At 30.1% G+C, this 13,960-nt stretch overlaps 1 protein-coding gene across 3 annotated transcripts; it reads left to right on the top strand.

Moving 5' to 3' along the window:
- Positions 1 to 5,895: 5,895 nt before the first annotated feature.
- On the top strand, positions 5,896 to 13,060 carry LOC140982457 (flavonoid 3',5'-methyltransferase-like). Of its 3 annotated transcripts, none has more exons than XM_073448964.1 (5): positions 5,896 to 6,001; positions 11,926 to 12,008; positions 12,093 to 12,237; positions 12,343 to 12,474; positions 12,578 to 13,060. In XM_073448964.1, exons 1-5 carry the CDS (start codon positions 5,951 to 5,953, stop codon positions 12,866 to 12,868), a joined length of 702 nt encoding a protein of 233 aa, XP_073305065.1. In that variant the 5' UTR covers positions 5,896 to 5,950; the 3' UTR covers positions 12,869 to 13,060. The 3 variants fall into 3 exon arrangements, with proteins under 3 accessions (XP_073305065.1, XP_073305063.1, XP_073305064.1); XM_073448962.1 differs by lacking the exons at positions 11,926 to 12,008; positions 12,093 to 12,237; positions 12,343 to 12,474; positions 12,578 to 13,060 and adding exons at positions 6,373 to 6,455; positions 6,553 to 6,697; positions 6,781 to 6,912; positions 7,009 to 7,511; XM_073448963.1 differs by lacking the exon at positions 5,896 to 6,001 and adding an exon at positions 11,510 to 11,622 and having other exon boundaries at positions 12,578 to 13,058.
- The last annotated feature ends 900 nt before the right edge of the window (positions 13,061 to 13,960 follow it).

A 13,960-nucleotide genomic window follows, 5' to 3' on the forward strand; every position in this document is an offset into this window, starting at 1 on the left:
GAAAATTAGACTTTATAATGCTGGTGAATTTACTTCCCAGACTTTTAATAATTATTGTATGTCTATGGGAATCATTGTTGAGCATCCTGTTGCTCATGTACATACACAGAATGGATTGGCTGAATCATTAATTAAACGTCTGCAAATGATTGCTAGACCAATGATTATTAAAACAAAGCTTCCTATTTCTATATGGGGACATGCAATTTTACATGCCGCTGCATTAATTCGCATCAGACCAAGTGCATATCATAAATACTCCCCATTGCAGCTTGCATTTGGTAAAGAACCAGACATTTCTCATCTGTGAATTTTTGGATGTATCGTATATGTGCCTATTGCACCACCGCAACGAAAGAAAATGAGCCCTCAAAGAAAGATTGGAATCTATATCGGTTATGATAGTCCATCAATCATTCGACATCCTGAACCTCAGACAGGCGACGTGTTCACAGCACGTTTTGCGTATTGTCATTTTAATGAGGAAATCTTCTCAATGTTAGGGAGAGACAAAAAACATACCGAAAAAGAAATTACATGGTATGTATCATCATTGTTACATCTGGATCCAAGAACACAACAATATGAAAAATATGTACAGCAAATTGTGCACTTGCAAAGAATAGCAAATCAAATACCAGATGCATTTACAGATGCAAAAAAAGTAACTAAATCATATATACATGCTGTAAATGCTACTACTCGAATTGAAATTCCAAAGAAACAAATTGAACAAAGTCATGATGTCGTAAAACGCCTGAAGCGTGGAAGGCCAGTCGGTTTCAAGGATAAAAATCCTCGAAAAAGAAAATTCATAGAGAAAAACAATGCTCACAAAATAGAGAATGATGTTCCTGAAGAAACACATGCTGATCACAAAATAGATAATGTTGTTCCTGAAGAAATACATGATGATGAAAATGTTCTGTCAGAACCACAAACAGACGAGAATCATGAAATCTCTATCAATTATATTAATACTGGAAAAATATGGAACCGAAAAGATATAGAAGAAACTGATGATATATTTTTTTATAATGTGGCAATCGACATCATAAATGATAATGAAGATCATGAACCAAAATCTTTTGGTGAATGTAAAAATCTGCAGAATTGGATAAAATGGAAAGATGCCATCCAGGTTGAATTGGATTCGCTAAATAAACGTAATGTTTTTGGACCTATAGTCGTTACACCTGAAGGTGTAAAACCTATTGGATACAAATGGGTTTTTATTCGAAAGCGAAATGAGAAAAATGAAATAGTAAGATATAAAGCTCGACTTGTTGCACAATGTTTTCTCAAAGGCCTGGAATTGATTATGAAGAAACGTATTCTCCCGTGATGGATGCAATTACAAAGATCATTATACGGGTTAAAGGAATTTGGCCGAATGTGGTATAATCGCCTAAGTGATCATTTGATGAAAAAGGGATATGTAAATAATTCAATATGCCCTTGTGTTTTCATTAAGAAAACAATATCCAGATGCGTAATTATTGATGTATATGTTGATGATTTAAACATCATTGGAACGAATAATGAAATTCATGAAGTTGTGTCATACTTGAAGGGAGAATTTGAAATGAAAGATCTTGGAAAAATCAAGTATTGTCTGGGTTTACAAATTTAACAAAAAGAATGTGGAATATTTGTTCACCAGAAAAATTATACAGAAAAGATCCTTAAACGTTTTAATATGGATAAATCAAATCCTTTAAGTACTCCAATGGTTGTTTGATCATTAAACATAGAAAAGGATCCATTCCGTCCATGTGAAGATGATGAAGATATTCTTGGTCCAGAAGTACCATATTTAAGTACTATCGGTGCCCTTATGTATCTTACAAATTGTACAAGGCCTGATATATCTTTCGCCGTAAATTTATTGGCAAGATTTAGCACATATCCAACAAAGAGACACTGGAACGGAATTAAACATATATTCCGTTATCTACGAGGAACGACAGACTTGGGACTTTTGTATTCAAAAGATGCTAATCCAAATATAATTGGTTGTGCCGATGCTGGATACTTATCTGATCCACACAAGGCACGTTCCCAAACTGGATATGTATTTACTCGTGGAGGCACTGCAATTTCTTGGCGTTCACAGAAACAAACACTCGTAACAACTTCATCAAATCATGCCGAGATTATTGCACTACATGAAGCAAGCCGTGAATGTGTGTGGTTAAAATCAATGACCCAACATATCCAAATCTCATGCGGATTATCATTCGACGAGAAGCCTGTGATACTATATGAAGATAATGCTGCATGTGTTGCTCAAATGAAAGAAGGATACATAAAAAGCGACAGAACTAAACATATTCCTCCTAAGTTTTTCGCATTCACCAAAGAGCTTGAGAAGAATAAATGTATTGATGTTCGTCACATTCAATCAAGTGAAAACTCATCAGATCTCTTCACAAAGGCACTTCCTACGACAATATTCAGAAAGCACATATATAATATTGGGATGCGCAATCTACGAAATTTGTGAAGAATTGTTCGTTTCAACACGAGGGGGAGTTTACGTTACTGCACTCTTTTTCTCTTACTATGGTTTTTATTCCAATGAGTTTTTCCTAGTAAGGTTTTTAATAAGAAAGTACAAAAACACGTAATGAAGACATCATCGTATCATGATCATCATCACAAGGGGGAGCGTTGAAAATTAATATTTAAAATGTGTATGTTGAATATTTGAATGTTGAAAATAAGAGTTGTAAATATTGAAAATTAGTGTGTGATGATGTAGGTAATGATGATTTTATTTTTGGATTATTTGTAAAGATTTTCTATAAATAGATCTCTTATTTGTGAAGAAAATCACAATTGAGTTGAGAGAAAAATATTATAAAGTGTGTAGTATGATAATTTTGAGAGTCTGAGATTTTTATTTTTTACCGTAAAATTTTACTTTTTCACAACATTTTTTAATTAATATAAAAACAGAGAATCTTGTTTTTGTTTTAGTAAACCAAAAACTTAATTGAAACAATGGGTTGGTGCATTAATGCATCAGAATTTATTATACATTATTATACATAAAATATAATAGATTCTTCTTAAGAATGTCAAAATCAGACACGATCCATCAATCCGACACGTTTCAATCCGAAAAAAATCTGATTTAGGTTTGGAGTTTTCGGGTTCGAATCAGATCGGGTTAGACCCGATAGATGGACCGAAAAAACTGATAGGGTTGGGTTTGGTTCGATTCAACCCGGGTTGATTCGAAAATTTTATATATTTTTTAAAATATAATTATTAAATATTGCATACATTTTTTTATATTGTATGTCTGAAAAAATATTTATTGTATAATTATAACATAAATTTTAATAATTTAATATTTATTTTGAACATTTTTTATTTTTTAAACAATTGTATATTTGATTTAGTAAATATATTTTATTTTTCTACAATTAAACTTTCAAATTTAAATCACATATATGAGAGAGATTTTGTTATTATGTGTTTAAATTAAATTATTATTTTTTTTGAATTTTATTTAATTTTCTTTAAAAAAATTTTAAAAAATTCAAAATCGGGTTGATTCGGGTTCGGGTCCGGGTTGAGTGTTTTTGGATTGGCTCAGGTTCGGGTTGAGAAATTTTTGAATAGTATTATTGCTCAACCCGATCCAACCCATCCGAATTGACACCCTTAATTCTTTCTGTCCTGAAACTTAAGATTTTTAAAGTTACCAATCGCAATCCACAAAATTTTGCTTCCATCAGCGATAAAAACCCATATTCCATCACGTTACAAAATCAAAATTTCTCTCTAAAACTTTTCCTACCACCAAAATAATTATACAGAACAAATTCCGTCGCTGATTTTGTTGATGGCCATCATATTCAACAACAATTTCTGAAGAACTCATTTTGGAACCAACGAAGAAATTAACATGTTTTGACCTTTTCTAATATAATTATAATATTCTTGATTATACTGTTGATTTGCAGTATCTTTTGGCCGTTGGAGAGTAACGCATCCCTTTTTTTAATACATATCGATCGGTCAATAGTTGTTAGTATGTAAATTTGATAGTATGTCTCTATCCAAGAAAATTTTTCACAGTACAATTTTTTTAAATGAAAAAATAATGAGTCTCATGTGAGATCGTCTCACGGATCCTAATATGTGATACGGGTCAATCCTACCAATATTCACAATCAAAATAATACTTTTTCATGGATAACCCAAATAAAGATATCTCTCACAAAATACGACCCGTGAGACCGTCTCACACAAATGAAAAAAATAAAATAAACACTAAAAATTGACTTTTTAATGTTATATTCCTTTGAGCTCTCTTTCTTATATACATAATACAGTAAAAAAAAATGTTATTTCAAAGTCAATATTAATTGTACAACAAAAACTTGTGTGAAACGGTATCACGAGTCATATTTTGTGATACGGATCTCTTATTTGAGTCATCCATGAAAAAGTATTACTTTTTATGCTAAGAGTATTACTTTTTATTGTGAATATCGGTAGTGTTGATCCGTCTCACAGATAAAGATTCGTGAGACCGTCTCACAGATAAAGATTCGTGAGACCGTCTCACAAGAGACCTATTCTAATTGTATTGGCATAACTTTAATTTCACCCCATGTCGATTAAATAAGGTCGAGGCTCGTCTCTATAACGATCGAAAGATGTAATAATTCAAATGTTATAGTACTTCAAACATATAATGAATTGTATCGTTACCATTGTACGGTTTTGTGAAGTATATCAAACATTTATGCTGCTAAATTGAACCAGATGAAAACAAAGTAGTTGTTCTCGTAGTAATTAAAAGTTTTGTGTAATATTTTTTTTTTGGTTTTTATTTTGAATTTCTAAAAAATTTAATTTTTTCGGTATTCATTTAAATGGGAAAAATTAGAGAATAAGAAATTGTGAAACCAGATTAAGGCCAAAACAATTCTACACATATAAGTCCATAAATATTAATCATAAATCAAAATCACTTTTTAAAAAAACTCAATGTCATCAATAATAATATTATTTTTTTTAAAAAAAATACCTTCAAAAAATATATTAAATTATTAATTGTCGTATTAAATTTTAAAGTTGACCATGAAAAATTACCGAGTCAACCAGATACTATTGATGTAATCCTTACTCATTATTTTGTTAATCCTTACCAAACCTCATTCAAAATAATAATATTATTCTCAAAATTTTAAATACAACCATTTTTTTAAGAAATAAAATATTAATTTACCTTGACGAGTGGTATTTAAAACCGCAGAATTTTAAATCTCTCTTTATACCGATTCCAAGAAGCAACTACTGTGGCGGTATGGTGCTGAAATAGCAACCATGTCCTTATATAATTACCATTACAAAAAAATATAACTTATTTGTGAGACGGTCTCGTATATCTAAATTTATGAAACAGATCAACTCGATTCATAATTGCAGTGAAATATAATATTTTTTACATAAAAAAATAATTTTTCATGGGTCAGATATCTGTATCACAAAATTGACCGGTGAAACTGTTTCATATTAATTTTTTTATACCTTATGGATAAAGTAAAATAAATAATGAGTAGGTCTCTTGTGAGACGGTCTCACGAATCTTTATTTGTGAGACATGTCAACCCTACCGATATTCACAGTAAAAAGTACTACTCTTAGCATAAAAAGTAATACTTTTTCATGGATGAACCATATAAGAGATACGTCTCATAAAATACGACATGTGAGACCGTCTCACACAAATTTTTGCCATAAATAATTAAAGGAATAGTTGGTTGAGTTTTTGACATTTTCAAATTGAAACTTTCAATCAGCTTCACGCGTTGTTTCTCAGACCTTTATAAATTGGCCTGGACTTTGGCAAGGCAAAGCAAAGCAAAGCAACCAAATTCAGCATTTGTATTCAGACAATTCCCTTCTTTTCTTAATATCTTCAACAATGAAAGAAAAGTTTACGGGCACCATTCTTCAGAGTCATGCCCTTTCCAAGGTTACATTTAAATGTTCAATAATTCTCAGAATCCTCTAAATTTTCAATTTAAAAGGCTTTAAAAGAATCATTTTATTTGTTTTTTTTTGGGCGGGCATTTTTTCTATATTTTATCTATTTTTATTCAACAGTTACGTTACACGTGGACGAATGTATTTTAAATATATTTTGTTATTTTAAAGAAGTAAGACCATGAGTTTCAAATCCATATCTTACATATTTATATACTGTTTCATGTTAAAATGATAATGTAATTTGAAATACATTATATTTTCTTTAACTAATCTGTAAATAATGGATGAATTAATTTATTTCTTCATGATATTTGTGATCTTATAATAAAACTGATTGTTTCTTTAAATTGCATGCAGTACATTTTGGAAACAGCGTATCCAAGGGAGCATGAACAACTCAAAGAAATAAGGATGGCTACTGTCGACAAATACAACTTCATGTAAGATTTATGATATTAATTTTTCAGTATTAAAACATAATTCAAAAAATAAAAATAAAAAACAATTTAATAATTATATATAATAATAACTTAACAGGAGCAAGATGAATGTACCTGCCGACGAGGGATTGTTTCTATCGATGTTGTTGAAGATAATGAATGCAAAGAAAACCATTGAACTCGGAGTCTTTACCGGCTACTCTCTTCTGTCGACTGCTCTAGCCCTACCCGACGACGGAAAAGTAAGTAATTTTGTCGAATAAATCGAAGTACTTGAAAGAAAATTTATTAATGTATTTTTATTAAATTATTTCGTTAATTTCAGATTGTAGCTATTGATCCAGATAGGGAAGCATTTGAGACCGGGTTACCATTCATTCAAAAGGCAAGCATGGCGCACAAAATCCAATTCATCCAATCCGATGCCAATATCGTTCTCAAGGAATTTGTCGCCAATGTAATTAATTAATTAATTTTAAACTTTTGAACCCACCAATTTAAAATATTTTTCTTTAAAATTACAATGGGTTAATGGTAATAAATTGATTTTCAGGGAGAAAGTGAAACATTTGATTTCGCATTTGTTGATGCTGATAAAGACAATTACATAAATTACCACGAGGAATTATTGAAATTGGTCAAAGTTGGAGGAATTATAGCTTACGACAACACTCTGTGGGGTGGAACTGTAGCAATCTCCGAGGACGATGAAATGGAGAATTACTTGAGAGTATGGAGACAAGCAGTCGTCGACTTCAATGATTTCTTAGCTAAGGATTCTCGTATTGAGTTGGCTCTCCTTTCCATTGGAGATGGGCTCACCCTTTGCAAACGACTCAAATAGAGCATTAATTAAATTATTCTTTTATATAGAACCAAAAAAAAGTATTACGCAATATGTTTATATCATTTTATTTCTTTATATTGTTCATGTTGTATTCTCATTTCAGTTTATGTTTTATCTTGAACTTATTTCAATTGTGATCCAATAAACGATATGTAAGTGTATTAATTATATGAATACCAATATATATATGTAATTTGTTTTTTTTTTAAAATACGCATTTGCTATTTTTTTCGTAAGTGGGAATGTCAATTTTAATTTATATATATTTTAAAATTATTTGCTACACTTAATTTCTAGCACGATCTCAATCGGGGAAGGCCCTTGAGGTCTCATTCCTTCTTTAGTATCGAGATAATCAATTAGTGGTTATTCAATCAAATGAATATACACTTGTTTTTCTTATATATATATATATATATTTTAAAAAAATAAAATTCCAACCCGATATAGTCATTTTACATGTTTTTATCATATTTAGTGCAATTAGTTTCTTTTTAAATGACCAGTTAGTCTCTTACTGTTAATTATAAGTATTTTTCAAGGAAATATACTACCACAAGTGATCCTCAATGATAAGATAAAATAATTTAAGTGTGTGCTGAAAAATACTTTGATTTGTTGGGCTTTCAATAAATTGATACTCAGAATAATGCTCGTGCTTTAGAATTGTTAGAGAAGAGATTGAAATTTCAAACAACTGATCTATTTATAAGCACATATTACAACAATAGACTTTTTCATTCTGATAGCCGTTTCCAAATAGAGAGGTAGTTGTGCAATATCATCGTCTTTTCTGACAAATAGAACACTCTAGTAATGTACATGGACTCCGATGCTCTTTCAGAAATTCTGGGTGCTTGCTATCAGATGGCTTGCTAGAGGATTTTGTAGGCTTCTTCCAGGGAAAATCACCTTTACGACTTGATTCCTATTTTTTCTGATGCGTTTCTCTTTTTTTGTCAGTAGCATCGAGGTACTTCAAGAATGCACTTCGGTCAGTTGAGAACTAACCATATCAATCTTTGTAGAGAGATGAGAATTAACTTCATCAATTTTTGAGGATAGTTGAAAGTTGTTGCTCTAAATTTTTCCACTAGAGTAGATGCAGAGGCAAACCATCCTAAGACCTAGACCAAACCCCTTAGGATCCACTTGGACCAGCCTAGCGAACCATGCACTTGCAACCAAAAACCTGTGCACCTATAAGCTCTGCTCGACCAACCTAGCGCCCACATCCCTACTCCTCACACTAGCCTTCCCTCAATCCATCTAGGACCATGACTCGACCCCCTAGGGACCTCTGGACATGACCCAAACGCAGTTAGCAGCCGCACCCTTCAAGGACCCAAAGGTCGAAACACTAGTTCCTCTACGAACCCAATTTTCGTTCAACCCTTTACCCTTTTTTCCAGCACTTGATTGAGCAAAACTTGCACTGTAAAATCTTCGGTAAAAATAAATCAATAAAATTTAAGTTTGATATAATCATTTAAACATTTAAAATCAATTAAATAAATTAAATATGAAATTTAAATCATTTCCATGAATGCAGTTTATGTGCACTGATTTTACGGGCGTTACAAATGTCCTAGAGTGTCGCATTTAAAACAAGACCTTTCTAATTGTTTTGAGTGATTTTCATTAACACTCATGTTCTTATGATTTATTTTTAGTGGGTGGTTCGTTACGTCCTTTTGAGATAAGTTATAGAAGTAACTATCTCGATTATTTTCAAAATCACAGCCGCGTCCCACGATCACGATCACGACCACTTCCACGTCCACGACCACGACCTCGACCAAAACCTTGTCTTTGAATTTGATTTTGGTCTCCAGGTTTAAATTCATTTTTACTTACAACGTTTACTTCTGGAAATCTTGTTGATCCAGTGGGTCGGGACTGATGATTTCTCATTAGCAGCCCGTTGTTCTTTTCCGTCACATGAAGACGACATGCGATAAGTTCAGAATATCTCGCAAATCCCCTCACTCTATATTGTTGTTGTAGAGTTACATTTGATGCGTGGAAATTAAAATTTTTTTTCAAGCATTTCCGATTCCGTAACGTCATGTTCACATAATTTTAATTGTGAGATTATTCGATAAATTGTCGAGTTGTAATCACTGACTTTCTTAAAATCTTGGAATCTTAACGTATTCCATTCATCACAGACGGTCGGAAGTATAACTTCCCTTATATATTAAAATCTCTCTTTTAATTCTTTCCATAAAGCCATGAGATCTTTTTCAATGAAATATTCATATTTTAATCCTTGATCTAGATGTCGACGCAAAAATATCATAGCTTTCGCTTTTTCTTGTGATGATGAGATATTATTTTCTTTAATGGTATCATCTCAAGATGCATTTTTACATCGAGAGTCCATTGCATATAATTTTTTTCCCGTAATGTCGAGCGCCACAAATTCTAGCTTTACCAAATTTGACATAGTTGTACTCTAAAAATAACAATGCATTTTATTAGTACAAGCATTCTTAAAAATAAAGAAAAAATGCGAGGCGAATATTCTCCGATAAATACAAGACTAGTGAGTATAATAACAAAAATAATTATAAAAAATAACCTTGAAAGAACCATCTTCATCTTCTTCGAAAATTTTGATGAAGAAATTTTTTAGGGATGAAGAGTATGTTTTGAGTGATTAAATGTGTTTGTAAAATCATATTTATAAAGTAAAAACTAGCCGTTTATGACCGTTTATGACTATTACAAAATCTTAAAAAAAAATATATGTATATGTAAATTTTATGGTAATAATATGATGTATATAATGTTAATCATGTTTAAATAATTGTGTATATTTCATCACATTATTATAATGAGATGTCATGGACTCCTTTTATATAATACTGTGACATTATACAAATATATATGTATATATATATAATTAATATATAGTACAATAAAAATATATAAACAATGAAATAATCACATCACGTTATTAAAATGAAGTGTCATAGACTCCTTTTATATAATAACATTATATTATTCAAATATATATATACAATAAACAATAGTAACACAACAAAAATATATAAAGCACATCACATTATTATAATGTGGTGTCATAGGCTCTTTTTATATAATAACATGATATTATATATTAATTATATACACAATAAAAATAAATAAACAGTAAAATAAATATTCTTATTTTTGAATATTGTTATCTTTTTCTTGTGTTTTGGAGTTTGGAAAAATATGGAGAACCGAACCTTCGAATATCGTGCTGATAACGTGTTAAAAATAAAAATTTACGCTAAATAGTAAACATCTCAAACTTACTAAATATATTAAACTACACACTTTATAAAATTTTCTGTACTCAATTGTGTTTTTCTTCACAAATTAAGAGACTTATTTATAGAATTTCTTTGGAAATAATCCAAAATAAATACATCATTACATACATTATCACATACTAATTTTCAATATTTACAACTCTTATTTTTAACATTCAATAATTCAACTCTTATTTTCAACACGTTTTAAATTTTATGCCGTATTTTTTTAATAAATTAATCCATAACGCATTGAAATCTATTGTACTCGTGGAACTTCTATTAACTTTAGAAAAACTAAAATTCATCAATAATCTTTTAAAAAAATTACCTTCCAAATTCATGGTAAGATATTTTTTTAAATTTTTTATATATATTAATTTTAGAGAATTTGGGATTAATTTGATATTAGTCCTAGTGTCTGAATTTAAAAACTTAAAAGATTACATAGTTTAAAATATTAGTCCAAATAGATTAATAATCATGACTCCGACACTGATCGTAAAATATTTTCATGTAGACCGGGAAAAATTATCATGTCCTCGTGTACTAGGTTGGATGTATACATGTATGAATATATAATTCAAATTTTTTTTAAAAAAAATATATTTTATCTAGAACAGTCGTATTTAAATCCGCGGTTGTAAGAATTCCACTCCTAACCAGACCATTTCCTAGAAGCAACCATTTCGGCGGTGTTGGTGGTGAAAAAGCACCAAAGCCATGGGTACGTACCAATATAATATTTATAAAATAAATAAATAAAAAATTCATCGAAAAAATAATTTGAATACATGAAAAGTTGGTGGAGTCGTGGACATTTTCCCATTGAAACTTTCAAACTTGGCAACATAAAGCTTAATTATAAATATGGCCACACTTTTGGCAAACTAAGCACAAACAAATTCTTTTGTATCCATCCATACAAATTAGGATCTCTCCTTAATTTTATTCAAATCTTGGAAAGATGAAAGAAAAGTTTACTGGCACCATTCTGCAGAGCCATGCTCTTTCCAAGGTTCAATTTCTATATCAACTAATTCGATGTATTTGAAATTTAATTAGTAATTTTCTAATTAAAAACTTCTGTTAATTATTTCATTAAGAAATAATTACTTTACTTCCATTTTTCCCTACATATAACTAGAGAGTATTTTCTATATGACCTCATTGTCATTCAACTATTAATATTTAATCTATCACTCTCTATTATTTTATATATCACACAAAGTAATTATGAGTTTATTTTCTTGGTAATTAGAATCATAACTCGGCCTATGTTTTCTTACAATAATTAATCTATTGTTGAAATTGCATGCAGTACATTTTGGACACGGCGTATCCGAGGGAGCATGAACTTCTCAAAGAAATAAGGATGGCTACTGTCGAAAAATATAATTTCATGTAAATTGTTTTTTTTTCCGATTAAATGTTTTCGAAAAAATTTCTTGTAATTATTCACAGATTATATGGAAAACTAAATAACAGGAGCATGATGAATGTACCTGCCGACGAGGGATTGTTTCTATCGATGTTGTTGAAGGTTATGAATGCGAAGAAAACCATCGAACTCGGAGTTTTTACCGGCTACTCTCTTCTATCCACCGCCCTAGCACTTCCCGACGATGGAAAGGTATGTAATTTTTTTGAATAATTCGTTTTTTTTTTTTTTTGTATTGATTGATAGAAAATGAACAGTGGTTAAGTTTATTAATACTTTTAAAGTAATGGATTTCAGATAGTAGCAATTGATCCAGATAGGGAAGCATTTGAGACAGGATTGCCATTCATTCAAAAGGCAAACGTGGCTCACAAAATCAAGTTCATTCAGTCTGATGCCAATATCGTTCTCAAGGAATTTGTCGCCAATGTAAGTAGTTAATTTTATACTTTTAAACCCATTAATTTAAAATATTTTTCTTTAAAATTACAATGGCTCATGCATAATTAATGGTAATAAATTGATTTTTCAGGGAGAAAGTGAAACATTTGACTTCGCATTTGTTGATGCTGATAAAGACAATTACATAAATTACCACGAGGAATTATTGAAATTGGTCAAAGTTGGAGGAATTATAGCTTACGACAACACTCTGTGGGGTGGAACTGTAGCAATCTCCGAGGACGATGAAATGGAGAATTACTTGAGAGTATGGAGACAAGCAGTCGTCGACTTCAATGATTTCTTGGCAAATGATTCTCGTATTGAGTTGGCTCTCCTTTCCATTGGAGATGGGCTCACCCTTTGCAAACGACTCAAATAGAGCAAAAATAATTTTAAAAATCTTAATTTCTTTTATAAGTGATTATTGTTTATGTATTACGTAATATGTTTACATCCTTGTTATTCTGTGCATTTTTCTTATGTTGAATTTTTCAATTTGCGATCTTTCTTGAACTTATTACAATTGTATTAAATTCAATAAATCATAAATTTACTAATAATTCAATACACATATACATGTAATTTGATTTTTCATTTTTAAATGTATACTTTTTCTCTTTAATTGGGCATGTGAGTTTTAATTTATGTGTCGATTTAACTTTTTTTGGTAACATTTCTTGCATGGTTATTAATTAGCGTCTGTCTGATTTTTTTTTAAAAAAAATCAGAATAATAGAAGGAAATGATGCTGTGAAGTTGGCCGAGGGGACAATTAAAGTTTTTTTTTTTTTTCCTAATGTTGAGTCGAATATTAATAATTGACAAATAAAATAATTTATTAAAATTCATTTCATTATAGTTTAATAATTATATAATCAAAACTAATTATTACATATAACATATGTTGGTATGTAAATAAATATTATTAATTAATTAATTAATTAATTATGATAAAAAGTTTATGGGTCGATAATCGACTCACAAATTCTCGAAAAATTTGTAACATTTCAAACCAACACCATTTACCCCAAGGTGGATCGAGATTAATTCGAGACACGATGAAGGGATTCTAAATATGAACAAGCTAATTGGTATTCTGCACCTTCTGCGTTCCAATTTTCTATGGAGTTAGTAGGCAAAATTAAAAATTTGGTTCGTTTCCTTAACTTTTTGAACGAAAAATTAAATTAATTAATCATAGGAATATTCAATTTGCAATTTTTATATGTAACAATTAAAGTAAAAGTAAAAATTAACTAATGAATTAGTACAAGTAAATTAAAAAAAGTTGTAATTGTCGGATCAATTTTATTTATATGAGCTTATATATGAATAATTATGAGTTGTTGATTGTTTATTAAATTAAGCTCAAAATAAAGTTATCAATTATTGTTTCGGGTTTACGTTCCCTATTCTTTCCTCCATTAATAAAATAGTTAAGAAGAGAAAACTAAAATATTCTTTCAAGGAA

The sequence above is a fragment of the Primulina huaijiensis genome, chromosome 8 (genome assembly GCF_012295235.1).
Source record: "Primulina huaijiensis isolate GDHJ02 chromosome 8, ASM1229523v2, whole genome shotgun sequence".
Classification (NCBI taxonomy): Eukaryota; Viridiplantae; Streptophyta; class Magnoliopsida; order Lamiales; family Gesneriaceae; genus Primulina; species Primulina huaijiensis.